Here is a 17,298-nt window from a genome sequence, read left to right as displayed (position 1 = left end):
TATATTAATCAATCCTGGATAGGACAAGAGCAATGCCAACTGATTTTTGGAGCTGAAAAGGAATGAAGGGCAGCACCTTCCTCAGAGACATAACCTTTAGGAAGCAGGAGGATGTAATTTTATTATTTTGTCCCCTGAAGGACAAATTGGCATCGAAAACAACCCCCAAGTTTTCTTACCTTGGAGACTTGCTCAGGGGAAGAGCCAAGGTCCTGTGGCCACCATGAGTAGTTCCAAAAGCTGGACTCCTTAGAAAAAATAAGAACCTCTATTTTGTCTGAATTTAATTCAGACAATTAACAGGCATCCAGTTAACAATGGCATTCATGCATTTATTGGCTCTATCATAAACCTCCTCCATATTGCTCAGGACTGATACCACAATCGGAGTACTGTGACGAATCTGTAAGAGTTGATCAGCTTAGCAAACGGCACTACTTAGATGTTGAAAAGCGTAGGGCTAATCGATGACCATTGAGGAACCCCACATGGGAGAGAGAAGGATTCCAAGTTAAACTCCACAAATGCCACTGTCTGCTCTGTATCTCCAAAGAAACATGAAATGAGATCATGCGCTGATCCAGTAAATCCAATTTTAGTCAGGAGTTCAAACAGAATCATGTGACTGACCGTGTCAAAAGCGGCAGAAAAATCCAAATGGACCACCGCCTGGGCCCCCATCTCCCTCATTTGTTAATGGAAGGGCCATGGGGTACCCAGGGCTAAAATCGGTCTGGGGTGGTGGACCCGAGGGGGTGCTTTTTTTGTCATCTGCTGCTGAGGCCAGAGATCGTGTTTTAAACTTTAAAAAATTGTAAGTATGTAAACTTGCCTAGAAACCCCATCCATTTGGCCCCGCCTCATATACATTAGCGATATGCTTTGTCTTCCCGTCCTTTTCCCAGGATGATGGACAGCTTACCTAGAGGTTCTCAGGAGCGCGTTTACCGCCAATTTTGGAGATGGGGTCTTGGTGCCTAGGAATACGATCACATATACACCAAACAAATAAGCACTAACTTCTGCAAAGTACAAATCATCTAAGTATGTTTTCTCTGAAGTTCCACCTTGGAAAGTTATCTAGTGAAGACGCTTGAGGAACAATCACATTGGCTAAGTCACAGACACACAAGGCCACTTGAGACATTTCCTCTGTGTCTTTTATGCAGCTGTAGTGTAGGAGACACACTATACATTTACCCAACGAGGTAGGACTGATTAATTAGACAGTAGAAAGTACTCCACTGAGGTGGAGGTGTTTTACAAAATGGTGAACTCTTCTTGAATAAATATGCAGGGCAGGATTGATTCTGGTATGATGCTCATTCCACAGAAATGAAACCTCAATGGGAAGTACTTATAGATATAAACAAAGCAGGTGCCCAAGTTGAAGTTCAACTTCTGTAAAGTACTAATCATCCTAACTTTGTGGGTATGGCCATGGCAAAGCAAGAGTGTTTGCTCTGCATTTCCACCATGAAAAGTTATCTGTAATCTGCGAAGAAGCTGTTTACATCCTTGCTTTTTACAATTGCAATATCTCATGTAGTGACTGATGAGGGGGTTCTTTCTTATCATCTGCTACTGAGAGTCCATGGTTCTCCCTTTTAAATGCCTTAAGTAATGTCCAATATCCATAGCACCACTCACAAACCCACTCACAGACATACAGGCACTCACACAGCTAATCACAGATCCATATAGCCACTCACATGCCCACTCACAGACCCATAGTGCCACTCACAGACCCACACACAGATCCACACAGGTGCTCACACAACCACTCACAGACCCACACAGGCACTCAGACCCACACAGGCACTCACAGACCTACTCACACACTCATAGACCCACTCACAGACCCCTTCAGACTCTCAGACACTCACCAACAGACCCAATCAGAGACTCACACAACAACTCACAGACCAGCTCAGACACTCACACACCCACAGACAGACCCACTCAGACACTCTCACACCCACTCACAGACCTACTGAGACACTCACACACTTACTGTCAAAGGTTTGTGGTTATAGTTAGGAAATAAAATACAAAAAACCTGAGAAATTCACTTAATAAAAACAAAGGTTACAGGGATATTATAGTTAGGAAACAACATTTTTTAAAAAAACTTAGAAATTCCCTGAAAAAACAAAAGGTTACAGGGATGTTATAGTTGGGCTCAGATTTCACTCATACAAAACCATTGATATTCAGCAGTTATAGTTACCTGAGCTAACTATAACTTACACCCCGCAATGCGCTGCTTATGACCTCACATATTACATCAATCATGACATGATCAGTGACATCACTGATGACATCATCCACAGAACCACTCACACCTCTATACAACCTCTCATATACCTATTCACATACCCACAGAAGTACTCAAACAACCACTTACTCATCCATAGAGCCCCTCATACACCCACTCACTCACTCATACAGGCACTCACACAATCAATCACTCACCCATAAAGTACTCATACAACCAGTCACTTACCCATACAGCCACTCACAGATGCACCCAAAAAGCCTCTCCCACTCCCACTTATGCACATATATATCCACTCACACATCCACATATACACCCACACAGCCTCTCAGCACAGCTACTCACTCACACACTCCCTCACACACCCAAGCAACCATTTACTTATCCATTCACACATCCATACAAGAACGGTGGCGACCTGTTGGGGTGTCATCAAGACCCTAAAAAGGATTGTGAATTATTTGTCCCCTCAGGCGCGGAAACAGGTGGTGACTGCCCTTGTTGGCTCAAGGCTCGATTACTGTAACTCTGTGTACGCCGGGGCCAACAAGGGCTTGCTCCAGCGTCTACAGGTCATACAGAACGCTGCAGCGCGGTTTGCCCTCGCTTTGCCCTGGTTGTCATCAATGACCTTAGCGAGGAAGAACCTCCATTGGCTCCCCATTCCGTCAAGGATCACTTTCAAACTTCTTTGCCTTACATTTAAGGCTCTAACTGCAGGCTCGGCTGATGCTCTTGGTTCATTACTTACCAGATATGTTCCGAGTAGATATTTACGTTCCAGCGAGCAACACCAACTGGTAATCCCCAGAGCCAAGAAGGTTAGATGGGGGTCCAAAGCTTTTTCCATATTGGCACCTCTAATGTGGAATTCACTCCCCCTTGACATCAAACGACTTCCTTCCCTTGACCTCTTTAGGAAGTCCTTGAAAACTTGGCTCTTTATTAAGGCATACCAGTAGGTTCTGTTTCTGTCTGCTATCAGCTCTATATTTTGGTTTAGGCGCCTTGACGCCCACTGGGCATAGTTGCGCATTATAAATAATATTTCTTTCATTCATTCATACAAGCACTTACACATCTGGTCACTCACCCGTACATCCATTCACACAGACACTTACTTTACAATACAGCCAATCACACACCAATTCACTTAAACAGCCATTCAAACAGCCATTCAATCACTCATACAGCCATTTACACAGCCAGTCACTCACTCATATAGCCATTCAGACATCCATTCACCCAGTCACTTACACACCCACTCCTACAGCCACTTACACACCCACTCATACAGCCATTCACTCAGCCATACAGCCACTGACACACTCACTGACCAACATAGTCACTCACACAGCTACTCACTCACCCACACAGCTACTCATATACATACTTATACACTCATACAGTCACTCACACACCCATATCAGCATTCAGACACCCACTCACCCACAGATACACACACTCACACCGCCACTCACATGATATGTATTAGAAATAGTATCACTCATTAGTAGTATAGAAAGTATACTATTTTATCTTATGTGGTACCTTGGTATATTTGTTTAACACTCATAAACCTTTAGAAAACACACACACTCACTGGATGATGTAATCAGTGATGTCATTTGAGATGTCATCTGTGATGTCACTGACCATGTCATGAGTGATGTAAAATATGAGGTCATAAGTAGTGCATTGCGGGGGTGTAAGTTATAGTTAGGTCAGGTAACTATAACTGCGGAATTTCACTGGTTTTCTACAAGTTAAATATGAACCTAACTATAACGTTCCTGTAACCTTTGGTTTTTTCAGTGAATATATATATATTCTCATCTGTTCTGTGGCCCAATGTGTTCCCTCTTAAAATTCACTTCTAGAGAATCCACTGTATGGATGGGCAGGTTAATCTGCGTTAAAGTCCTTTCTTGATTCTTTCAGCTATCTCCTGCTGCTTGCTGACTCTACCTGTAGTGTATTAAAATAGAGGGGGTAGCAGTACATGCTGTGTCACAGCAAAGAAGACGGCACAGATCCCCTGAGATGGCCTTCAGAACATACTCTTTTCCACGCCCACTCCGTTTCACTCTGGTACAAAAAGGCTGTATTCATGGAAGAAAGGGCCTGGCACAGAGAGTGGTCTTCATATGAGGTCAACTGGCAACATTGTTGCTGAAGTTGCCCTGAATTTCTTTGTTGACTGAATTTTAACAATACATGTTTATAGAATGTCGATTTTGAACAGACTGTGCTTGTTTCCTTTTCCCAAATCAAGCTGGGCAAAATTTATTACAAGGTTGAAAGAAAATAATTTTCACAGTAGAACTTTTTTCCGCTCTTTCCCGTGACTGGCACTGTGTAGTACAGTCTTGAGGTGAAGCGTTAAGTGTTGTTACAGGAACAGACAATTTATGACACGCTGCCACAAACGTAAAGTACCTATTGCTATGCAGGTATAAGAAATATCCTTCCACCTGCATTACAAGGTTTATGAAAGAGTCTCCTTTGATCTTTCTGGGAGCACCCATTTCAGCGGTAGGTGCTGGCCATGTGGGAAAGAGGGGAAGCCAGGGCCTTCAGTGGGCGGGTCCCTCTGTGTCTCAACCTCAGTAGAAATTAAAAACAGACATTGAAATGGGTCCCTATGAGGTCATTTTTCATTGCCCTTTACTGGTAAAAACACTGTTTGATTTCCAATCAATGAATGTAAAACAAAGTTTAGGGATTCCATGTCAGCGATTTAGTTCCTTTTCATGCTTTACTAATCTTCCACTCCTTAGGAGCGTTTACTATTTCCAAGATGTTGTATTCTATATATACTTCGTGTACTATACTATTCTTGCATAGTGCATACTTTGAACTGAGTCATCTCCAGGTGTTTATAATGGGCCATAATTGGGGGGTCTGGAGATTAGGCTGAAGGCAAGGCGAGTTTCTCACAGTGCCTGTCAGTGGGTTAAAAAAGATGGTGTGAATACATGGTCATCCAATCCTTGACCTCTCTGCAGAGCACAAAGAACAATAGCCATGTATTCCAGCTGCAATTGTTATTCTGTGCAAATGTGTGTGAAGGAGGAGTATAGTTGACAAAATATTGACAAAGCAAAAGTAAAAGAAAATGCAGTGCTTACAGGTGAGTGGAAGTGTTGTCTGTTTTGGGGGGTGAAGTGAAGGAGATGTGAGGAAATGCATTGAGGAGAGAGAATACAGGGTGCTAAATAGAAAAGAGATGAGGCGTAAGATATGTAGAAGGAGCAGATGTGGAGAGAAAAGGGACATACTCGTCTAACATAGAGTGAACATAACAGGAGTGATTGAGACACTCTGAAGACCACTACCCCTTCCACATGCCTAAGTAATATTTATTCAGTCTCACAGTTTCTGCATTGATACGTTTTCAATATTAATTATTCACAACAAAATCATTGTTGTTTCTAATTTATCTTAAACAAGTAACAATCATTGACAAAGCCAATAGTCCTGGCTGGTTTTAGATGTACCTCAGTTGTGTTATATATCTGGATGCAATAACAGAAAGCTCATAGAGGCACCAAAATACCAGTTGGCCTGCACACTATGGGAGCCACAGAAATGTAGCTACTGTGTTAAAGCAATGCCTTTAATTATACAGGTCACACCCATCTTAGAGACCTCCTCCCCTCACACACTTTTTTCAGCCCACTTAAAGCCCAGAGAGAAGCAGCCCAGAGTACAAATCGAACTACCAGTGGAAAGACAGTATTAGAAAACTTTATCGTGTATGCTGTGTGTGCCCACTTGTGTTTGTCAGTTGACGTACAAGTGTTTTGCAAGTTTGTGTACATGTGTTTGTGTATATGAGCTAAGTGCCCACCGTCCACAATGATAATATGCTGGCTTTGGCACAGTGGAGATTATCTTTGGCAACTTTTAGTTATCCATGGTATGTGCTCATTACCCGAGTGGGAAGGGTATGCCCAGACGTGGGTCCCTTGCTCTCCATGCCACTGGAATCAAGCTATCCTGGCTGATGAGGGGTGAAACCCCAAAACCGGTCCTAGGATGCTTGTTTCCAGTCCAGGGAGGACCTGGCTTGGCAGTTCGGGCTGGACTGTTCCCATGAGGCACAGGGTCAAGACTGATTTGCATATGGCTGGGTTCAAACTGGAACGGCATGGTGAGCAAAAAAACGATGGATTTAGGCCCAGATCTCTGTACTGGGGTGAATGTATGACATTGTTCTGCGTTCTGTCCATCAACTGTTTTTCTGCATTTGTCACCCCGAGTGGGAAGGGTATGCCCAGACGTGGGTCCCTTGCTCTCCATGCCACTGGAATCAAGCTATCCTGGCTGAAGAGGGGTGAAACCCCGAAACCGGTCCTAGGATGCTTGTTTCCAGTCCAGGGAGGACCTGGCTTGGCAGTTCGGGCTGGACTGTTCCCATGAGGCACAGGGTCAAGACTGATTTGCATATGGCTGGGTTCAAACTGGAACGGCATGGTGAGCAAAAAAACGATGGATTTAGGCCCAGATCTCTGTACTGGGGTGAATGTATGACATTGTTCTGCATTCTGTCCATCAACTGTTTTTCTGCATTTGTCACCCCGAGTGGGAAGGGTATGCCCAGACGTGGGTCCCTTGCTCTCCATGCCACTGGAATCAAGCTATCCTGGCTGAAGAGGGGTGAAACCCCGAAACCGGTCCTAGGATGCTTGTTTCCAGTCCAGGGAGGACCTGGCTTGGCAGTTCGGGCTGGACTGTTCCCATGAGGCACAAGGTCAAGACTGATTTGCATATGGCTGGGTTCAAACTGGAACGGCATGGTGAGCAAAACAACGATGGATTTAGGCCCAGATCTCTGTACTGGGTGAATGTAGGACATTGTTCTGCATTCTGTCCATCAACTGTTTTTCTGCATGTGCTCATTACCCACCCCAGTAAACTCGGAGCTTCATATAATGGTGTTTTTTCTTGGCAAAGGGGGCATTCATGGCATTATGCCCAATTCCCAACATAAAATGCTACTCCTCGCATGGTGGTTATATTTCTGGACAACCTGTGTGCATCCATAGCATGATGCCCACCCAAGGTAAAAATGTTGTCACTGCACAATGGTGGTAATCCCTGGCTATTTGTGGGTATTCATGGAATGATGCCCACTCATGATACAATGTTACCTTTCCATTATGGTGGTTTTTCTGGGCAACATGTTGGAGTCAATGCTAGTCCTGCCTGAACAGTGGTAATTTTCACAATTTTTTGGGGATTAATGTTATAATGACATCAAGCCTGGGCATAATAGTAGCTCATACATAATGGTACAAACATGGGCCTATTGTGGTATGACTGTACCTTTCTCTGGTATAATGCTTATCCTAAAGATTGGTGGTCATTGTTGACATATTGTGCACATCCGTGCCCGCCTGTGGTATAATGACAGTCCTAGCAGTATGGTGTTAATTTGTCACATATTGAGGGAATTCATTGAAAAATTGTACCCAACCCTGGCATAATGTTCATTCTGGCAGAGTGGCAGTAATCCCTGGCATGTTGTGGGCATCTGTGGCACAATTGCTCTAATTCTTAACCTATTGTGGACATCCATGACACAGTGCTGACCACATCTGCTATAATGCTGACCCATAACTTATGGTGGTAATTTGCCTATTGTGGGCTTGCTTGGATTGTTGGGATCCAACTTGGCGTTATGCTTGATTTGGCTTAATGATGGTAATTCATTGAATTTTCTAGGCAGCCATGGTGGTGCATAGGCACAAATGTAAATACGTTTGAAAACATTGAGGTTCAAGTAGGCTCAGAAAAGAGAGTAACAAGTGAACATATGTAATGTGTAGGCCAGTGTTACTGTGTAACCCTGACTCCAAAGCCCAGGAAAAATATGTATTTGCCAATGCCTGGATTCTAGAGAGAGGCAGGGCAATGTGAGGCCTATTACATTTGTAATCTCCTTTTCCTTCAATCACTAAGACAAAATGTGATAGAAAATGCAGCCCCATTCTTGTGACCATTTATATGGCAAGAAGGCCTAAAAAAAGTACAGGGAATAATGCTGATGAGGTGTACCTTTAGTATTAAAATAAATATCTAACTCTACCTCATAATGCTGGTATTGTTGTTGGATACCGTGATTTTTCTATCAGGACAGAAAAGAGAGGTTAGAATGACTAGGGGATACTGCATGTTCTGTTTAGTAGTACTTAATCTATCTAATTAATGAGAACATGCCATACCAATGATATACAGTATGTTGAAGTTGGCAGATGCCAATTTAATTGACACTTCGGCCCACATAACAAGTGACCTTTTAAATTGCAGTATGTGTAATAACTCCTTTACCACAAATAATGACATTGCGTATTTTGCTGTACCCTAAATTTTCGTCAATTAAATTTCATCAGGTCAAACCCGCTAAAACTTACTAGGATAAAAATGCCCAGTAGATATCATGGCAAGTGGATTTTGGTGCACTGAGCACCAAATTCATATGTTATGCCCCATTTTGCAATCACAACTCAAAAGATGCAATAATTATTGCACCCCAGAAATTCTACGCACCTCGGTATAGGATTTTGTACAGTGCATTATCGCTTCCCTCGGAAGGACATTAGTAATGTGAGCCTTTGTCTTAATAAGAGTTCCTACAATTTTTTGTTTGTGTGAATAAGAGAGTAACCCCCATTGTTAAAGCATTGCCATATGCACTAATTCCATATCTAGATATGTGAAAATGTGATACCAGCCGTGTTGCTGGTACTTCTGTTGGACTTATTTTGCATTGATATTTGATAACTGCTCCAATTAGGACACCAAAAACATTAAATACATTTTTTATTCTTAACACTAAGGACTATTCTTATAACTGTTGTGGACAGTTTAATTTGAAAGTTGTAGTCTAAGCTAATATTGTGTATTGCATGTTGTGCATTGATCGCATTGTGAAATACAAATGTTTTAGTTTGTCTTATTTCTTCTAGCCTGATAATGTATTCAGATACCCTTAAGGAACTGGACCTAGACGATAACAGCATTGGAGATCTGCCGGCACACGATATTCTTGAAGCACTGATAGAGAGGAAGCAAGGTGATGTGTTTATGGCCTCTTGCCCAAAAGTGGGATTATGAGAAAATGTCATGGACTCACCAGGACTCAAAATGGTTTAATCTCTGTCAGACACAGAGTCACATCTGTTGAACTATGCCTTAATTAATGAAATACAACAAAAAATAAGGTGATGGAAGAAATGCATGAATTAATCTCTGCCACTGACAATTGCTCGGGCCCTATTCCAGTCCATTTTTTACCCAGTCGGCCCTCTAGACAGACACGAGCCCTAACCAAATCAGTGTTGGCCCTGCTCCAGTAGGAACAATCGAGTCCGAACTACCAGACCAGGTCCCATGCAGACAGGTGCACAAGCTACCCCGGACAGCTTTTGGCCGCAGATGGCAACCCCTACTGCACACAGTTGAAGACTGTGTCCAGTGGGGGATGGTCAACTGTTGTGGTCTGGCCAGGTCCTGCAGCCAAGAACCACTGCTCATGGCTCAAAAACAATATTTGATTTCCAAAACGTTGGTGCCCAATTTTCAACCCCTGTTTGCGATTTTGACTGTTAGGGACATCAATGACAAAGAACACATTTTTTTCATTTATTTAACGAATAAGCATGGTTCTGAAAAGTACCTTTTCTTAATTTGTTATGCTGTTTTAATATTTTTGTTTGGTAACTTTCTTTTTTGGGGGGATGGAACTAAAAATATCTTAAAGCAGGGTGTCCAAACTTGGGAAATAAATATGCACAAGCTACCCCGGACAGCTTTTGGCCACAGATGGCAACCCCTACTGCACACAGTTGAAGACTGTGTCCAGTGGGGGATGGTCAACTGTTGTGGTCTGGCCAGGTCCTGCAGCCAAGAACCACTGCTCATGGCTCAAAAACAATATTTGATTTGCAAAACGTTGGTGCCCAATTTTCAACCCCTGTTTGCGATTTTGACTGTTAGGGACATCAATGACAAAGAACACATTTTTTTCATTTATTTAACGAATAAGCATGGTTCTGAAAAGTACCTTTTCTTAATTTGTTATGCTGTTTTAATATTTTTGTTTGGTAACTTTCTTTTTTGGGGGGATGGAACTAAAAATATCTTAAAGCAGGGTGTCCAAACTTGGGAAATAAATATGCACAAGCTACCCCGGACAGCTTTTGGCCACAGATGGCAACCCCTACTGCACACAGTTGAAGACTGTGTCCAGTGGGGGATGGTCAACTGTTGTGGTCTGGCCAGGTCCTGCAGCCAAGAACCACTGCTCATGGCTCAAAAACAATATTTGATTTGCAAAACGTTGGTGCCCAATTTTCAACCCCTGTTTGCGATTTTGACTGTTAGGGACATCAATGACAAAGAACACATTTTTTTCATTTATTTAACGAATAAGCATGGTTCTGAAAAGTACCTTTTCTTAATTTGTTATGCTGTTTTAATATTTTTGTTTGGTAACTTTCTTTTTTGGGGGGATGGAACTAAAAATATCTTAAAGCAGGGTGTCCAAACTTGGGAAATAAATAAAAAAAAGATCACTTTTGACACATGGCCATTATGAGCTACCATCTGGTTTTTCTGAGCAGTGGCACTGATTTCCGACAGACATACCTTTGCCGCAGTCCAGACAAAAGATTCAATTTCTAGAAAAGTATAGCTCACAGTCCTGCTGTTGTGCCACTAGGACATCAGGAAAAAGTGTTTCATCAAGAGCCACCATGTGCTGAAGGTTCAGGGTGGTCTCTTCCTGATGCCATTTTCCAAAATATTTTCTTATTAATCCCCAAAACAATAAGGGTATATTACACAAGGTGTGAACAAAGTGATATCCAGATTCCTAATGCAGGAAAGGGGGCTTTAAATAATTTAAATTTGATCATTACAAACACAACTAACCAATCAGATGAGGCTTAAGTGTGAGTCATTCTTAACACTGTACGATTTTTAGGTACCCTGTACAGCAACACCTAAAAACACAAAACTTTTAATACAATCTACAAACTCTCCTAATTATTTGGGTCTGTCAGCAGACCCATAGGCTCAAAAGTAAAATAAAATGATCCCCTCCTAATAAACAAAACTTTTTTTTATTTCTGGGTCCCGCAGTACTAACATGGGAACCCAGAAAAGGAAGTAAAGGCCTCACAAGAGTGATGTGGCCCTATGGGTACCACAGTACCAACAAACACACAAATAAATGAAAGACACTATCTGATTTGCCTCTCAGGGAACATTTGTGTTTTACACCAGCAGATTGGTGTGCAAACTAACAGAGATCATGATGGCTGCAGGAAACATTCTGTAGCAGCAGCCTCCAATGACACCATCCATTAGCCCTTCCACAACACATCATTGTACCACTATCAGCATCAGAAGCAACTTGGCTCATTTAAGACTCAGTGGTGTGAAAAATATTTTTTTAACACTATGGAAGATCATCTACAAAAGAACACAAACAATTGTGCAAAAAACATAAGAAATACAAAACAATTACATTACTTAACAAATAATAAAAACATTGTTACAAATATACAGTAGTTAAACACCGTTAGAAAAAAATTAAAAACATTTTTAAAAGTTTACACCCACATTTTTTTAACATCATTTAATAAAAAAACTTTCAAAACAACACAAATAAAAAACAAATTGTTCAGAAGCAAAGCCCTGTGTTCAGTCTGCTCTGCATGCAGCTGGTTGATATGTGCAGAGAGCGTCAGATTGGGTGCTTGCAGAGGGTAGGGTGCAAGTTCTGGACAGAGGCCCAGCTGCGGAAGGTGTTACACATGCTACATTTAGAATACAAATAAAATCACTCAGAAATTCACTACAAAAAACAAAGATTAAAAGTGACAGTTTATAGTTAAACTTACATTAAAAAAACAGGAATTCACTGAAAAAACAAAGGTTAAAGTAACATTACAGTTATGAGACAAAAATAACATTTAAAAACCCAAAAAGCACTAAAATTCACCAGTTATAATTTAGTCAAAAATATCTTCACACCCCATCATGCACTGCTTTACATCACTGATAACATGTTAAAAGACATCACTGATGACATCACAAATTACTACATTGATGATATCACTGATTACATCATCCAGATCACCGCATTTCACATTTCTCAATAAATCTTTGCATCATTTAAAAAACTAAGTTGGTAGTAAAGGGCCTATAGTCATAGACAGTACAGAATTACTGTGTGTATAGAATGCAAATAGGAGCCAGGTCTGGTTCTGCATGGCTAACTTTATATTGTGCAGAGTTTACCGAACACTAAATTTGTGGGTGCAACGGTTACTCCTTTGTAAACAAGGTAAAGGATGAGCACACTTCATGTAAGTTGCAGACCCATGTTTCAAAGTAGAATGTGAATTCAATACAAATGCACTTTTCAATAATCTGTGAGAAAAGTGACAGCTTCTGTTCACAAATGACTATTTACCTGTGGATGTTTGGGAACATGCCCATTTAAAAAATATGCATACACTGCTGTAGACAGATTGTATGTAAATTGGAATTTCATAAGGTGTGAATGTTTATTTGCAGAACTTCCCGAAGGTTTTAAGGCATTGCACACTGTTAAAAAATGTGCAATGTAGGCTTGACCTACTTATTGATGGTATAACACACAGTGTGGTTGTAACAATAGCTCTAACGTTGTATGCTTATCTACTTTTCTTAGTAATTCTGTAGTGTAATAGTCATAAGCTTATTTTGGGAAAAAATGTATTCCATAAAACTTACAATCCTATATAAACAGTTTAATACAATTTCTTAGTTATAGCTCATCTTGTTTAACCCATAAAAGACAATCCAAAAAATAAGATAAAAGAAATACAAGTTTTCAGGATATTCCAACATAAAATCTCAATTTCATATTCCATTAAGGATAAAATCATTTAAAAAGAATTACAAAATAATAAATGTGCAAAAATAACCAACAGTTGGTGGACCCAAATCCAGTTCCATCTTTCATCATAAGATTAGAAAGACTACTTCCATAAGGACAACCTCACGATCTATCACAAGAGTTGCCAACAATCAATTTAATACAAAAAAAAATGAAAGCAGTTTAAACAAATTTAAAGTTTGAGTCCATTCGCTTTCCTGATAAGGCCTATTGAGAATAAAATGTTGCTTACAGCAAAAACTGTGTACGTGGGTGTATCACCCTTTATAATTCTTAGTGCCTCTAAATACCTTCGGACACCAAGGTTATTACATAGGCGTAACCATTTTCCTCTGGGATTTTTGTATGCTGGACAAAAAAACAGTACATGATGTACTGTTTCATCCACAAGCCGGGAACACATAGTGCAAGGAGCTATATAGCCATCGCACCTAATAGTGTTCCTCAATGCCGTAAAATACCCCAGTTCCAGTGTATCATAGCAGAATTTCAAATAAAGTGATTTAGCCAGTTCATGAAGTCGTACATTCAGTATATTTTCAAAACAGGGACTATCCTTAATTAATAAAATCTGATTTGTCAGTGTACCATGGATGGGGGGGACCAAGGAGATTTGTGTGGATGAACTCCTAATAGTATCAAGAGTTAGCAATTCTTCCACCGCCCTGTGGTACGGCTGCAACTCCTCAGTAGTACAAAGCCTCACCCAATATAAAAGGGGCCTTAACCTAGTGAGGTACCCCATTCTTTTTAGATCAACATCCCAAAATACAGTTATTAAAGGGTGTCCGTAGGAAAATGGAGAAGCGAACCAGCAAACCTATTTTCACTTATGGTAAGAGAGACTAGGTTAGCATAACACCATATATTTCGGCCTCAAATAAGGCAGCAGATTAAGCCTTCAGTTTGAATAGTGCAAGGTCTGGAAGTAAAGTTCTTGAAGCTGTTCCCTGGAATTTCCTATATATCACTGAGGCTTGAGTCTGAAATGCTGTCCATGGCAGTATTAAAAGCAAGGGGGCGGATGTGAGTGGAGGTGACTATGGTCTCCTACATCCAAGGTGGTCAACATGTTTCAACCAGGCCTCATATTGATCTGGCTTTCGTCAGGACCTCTATGTGAAAAAATGATAGGTTAAGACACGGGTCTCGAGCTTTGACGAATGTGTGACTAAAAGCCAAACCCCCTCCCGGAACTCATGAGGTTTTTCTCTGAGAAAACCAGAGTACAAAACCATTAGAGGAAATTCTCCTCTTACCTATATCGCACCTTAGAGAGTGCATCACATACCTGGTCGCATATACTCTATAGACCACCTTTTAATCATTTTTTCACATAGAGGTCCTGACGAAAGCCAGATCAATATGAGGCCTGGCTAAAACATGTTGACCACCTTGGATGTGGGAGACCGTATTCACCTCCACTCACATCCGCCGCCTTGCTTTTAATACTGTCCAGGGCCCATCAATAAAATAACCCTTGTGGATAGTGGGACCCTAGGACAGTTTTTAACCTATACTCACACACTATCACTGCACACTCACTAATCAATACCCGCTCCGCTGTAAACAGGCATCGTAGCACACCCGGGGTGCGCTCGCTGCCACGGGGTGGGGCCCGATGATGAAGCATGCCACCAACTAGGTAGGTGGGTGAGGGCTTTCAAAAAAACTAATGTTTTCTTTACTCCAGAAACACACATCTTGAGCTTCCATCTAACAGCTAGTTCTTCTTGATTATTCACACTCATATCAACAGATCATGGCGCAATAAATCACCAGGGATTTTGTCTGGGTCTGGAGCTTTGCCCTGTTTAATTTAGGTAATTGCTATTCTGGTATCCTCAAAGGAGAAGTAGGGATTTGAGATGGTACACTGTGAAGATGTATTAGGTTGTAGTATTTAGGTCTATCGAAGGCTGTTCATATAAGCGGGTAAATTGTTCCACTCAAACCCCTGGAGTCAGATGGCAAGCGAACTTGGGACTTGAGGACCTAATCCCATTGGGGATTATTTTCCAGAATAGAATGATGGTCCCCATTTTACCAGCCATTAGTAGAGTTTATTGCTAAACTATGAACGGTTGTCCGTATGGCCCGGCTATGATGCCTTATCACTAGCTAATGCATACTTGTCAATTACTTGACTCAAAATTACACGTTATGGGAGATTTAAGATCAGTAGAGCAAGGACAGAATTTGCGAAGGTGTTAAAGGATTATAAAGTGGGTAACCCTATTGAAGAATATGGAGTAATTTGGGACCAGATGTACAACCCTTAAGATTTGTGATTCGCAAATTGCGTCGGTTTGCGACTTGCAATTTGTGAGTCGCAAAATGTAATTTACAACAATGTCTCAGACACTGTCTGCAATTCCTAATGGAGTCGCAAATTGCCTGCCTCATTAATATTCATGAGGCAGGTGCAATTTACGACCCCATTGGGAATGGCTAGCACTCCCAGGGATAGTGGCCTGTTGGGGTCAGCAGACCACCATGTCTGTGACTGTTTTTCAAATACAGCAGTTTTTTTTTTTAAATGCAGCCCGTTTTCCTTCAAGAAAAACGTGATGCATTTAAAAAAGAAAAATGAAACGTTTCTGTTTCATTTTTTAAGAGTAGACACTGAACTGTGGAACCACTCCCAGCTGTTAGAAAATATTTTCGCATACATTCACAAAGGGGACGGGGTCACCCTGGGGACCCATTCCCATTTGCGAGTGGCTTACCATTTATTTGAAGTAGGTGGTAAACTGCAAGTGTTTTGCGACCTCAATTGTGGTCACAAAACAATTGTACATTGAAGTACGACTCGCTCTTAGGAATGGACGACCTTGGACCGCCCCTTCTTAATAGAAAGTCGCAAACCCTATTTTGTGAGTTGGTAATAGGTTACCGACTCGCAAAATAAGGTTTGTACATGGGGCAGACCTATTTTGCGGTTGCAAATGGGCTGATTTCCCGTTTGTGACCGCAAAAAACTGTTTTACATCTGGGGTGAAATCCATCCAATGGTGGTGAGTTCAGAGAGTTTTGCTATGCTTTGCACATGTTGCGAATGGTTATGCCCATTATTACTTGATTGGTGATAGAAAATTATGTACAGTTGTAACTCGTTTCATTTCTTCCTGTCCGCATTGCCTATAGCACAATATCACAATCACTGGATGATGTTATCAGTTTCAGTCGTTTGTAGGTTTTTTAATGTTAGTTACAGTCTCATTCTGTCACCTAACTATAATGTTATTTTACCCTTTAGTTTTTTCAGTGAATTTCTATTTTTCTTTTATGGAAGTTAAGAGCCTATAACCATACTTAACTATGTCAATTTAATCTTTGGGTTTTCAGAGAAAAAACATATATGTATGTATGTGTTTGTCAGAAAAATATAAATATATATGTATGTATATATGAATATAGATATAGATATATACGTTTGTGTGTGTGTATAGAGAGATAGTGTGCGCATGCAATTGTGCCAAATTTAACCAACATAATATGAGATGAACTTCAAAGTGTGTTGTTTTTATTACACAGACCTGCATGTTGGTGTAGAATGAGTCCATATTCATCCTTCAGTATTCATTTTGCATACTATTTATTATTTTGGAGTTGCAGTATATCGGACATGCCTAAATTGTAATGTACTTTTATTCCTTAGCTCTCGTCTCCTTCTGTGTTGCCATACTGTAATGAACCAAGTTACTTCAGTGAGTGAAACATAAAGAACTCCTGTTAAAGAATGTATTGGTGTCTAAGTACATCACCACTGTTCTATGGTACTCTACACACACCTTTAGATGACATTTACTTGCTATTATTTTCTTTTTGCACCCTTCCTTTATTGAATGGCATCCCTCCCAAGCAAGTACAATCTATGGACAATGAATATATTATAAATATGGTGAGCAACCATAAAAACAAGTGAGAAATCTGACCATACCTTCTGGAGTTTTGCTCCAAAGGTCCTGAAAGAACATTAGCAATCAGGAAAGTGTTTTCACAATGCCTGGGGGCATGAAGAATCATTTATTATTTTCCCCATAGGGTTCTGTTTTTCATG

At 40.9% G+C, this 17,298-nt stretch overlaps 1 protein-coding gene across 2 annotated transcripts in view; it reads left to right on the top strand.

Moving 5' to 3' along the window:
• The window catches only part of LOC146785096 (uncharacterized), a 192,688-nt gene that overhangs the window by 158,340 nt on the left and 17,050 nt on the right, over positions 1-17,298 (top strand). For both annotated transcript variants that reach the window (XM_085633649.1, XM_085633650.1), the window contains one exon: positions 9,253-9,359. In XM_085633649.1, the coding sequence (XP_085489775.1) occupies positions 9,253-9,359 (107 nt within the window). The remainder of the gene's footprint in view (positions 1-9,252; positions 9,360-17,298) is intronic.

Source organism: Triturus cristatus, chromosome 11 (genome assembly GCF_964204655.1).
Source record: "Triturus cristatus chromosome 11, aTriCri1.1, whole genome shotgun sequence".
NCBI lineage: Eukaryota > Metazoa > Chordata > Amphibia > Caudata > Salamandridae > Triturus > Triturus cristatus.
The sequence above is the reverse complement of the archived record's forward strand: the minus strand, read 5'-3'. Positions and strand labels throughout refer to the sequence as shown.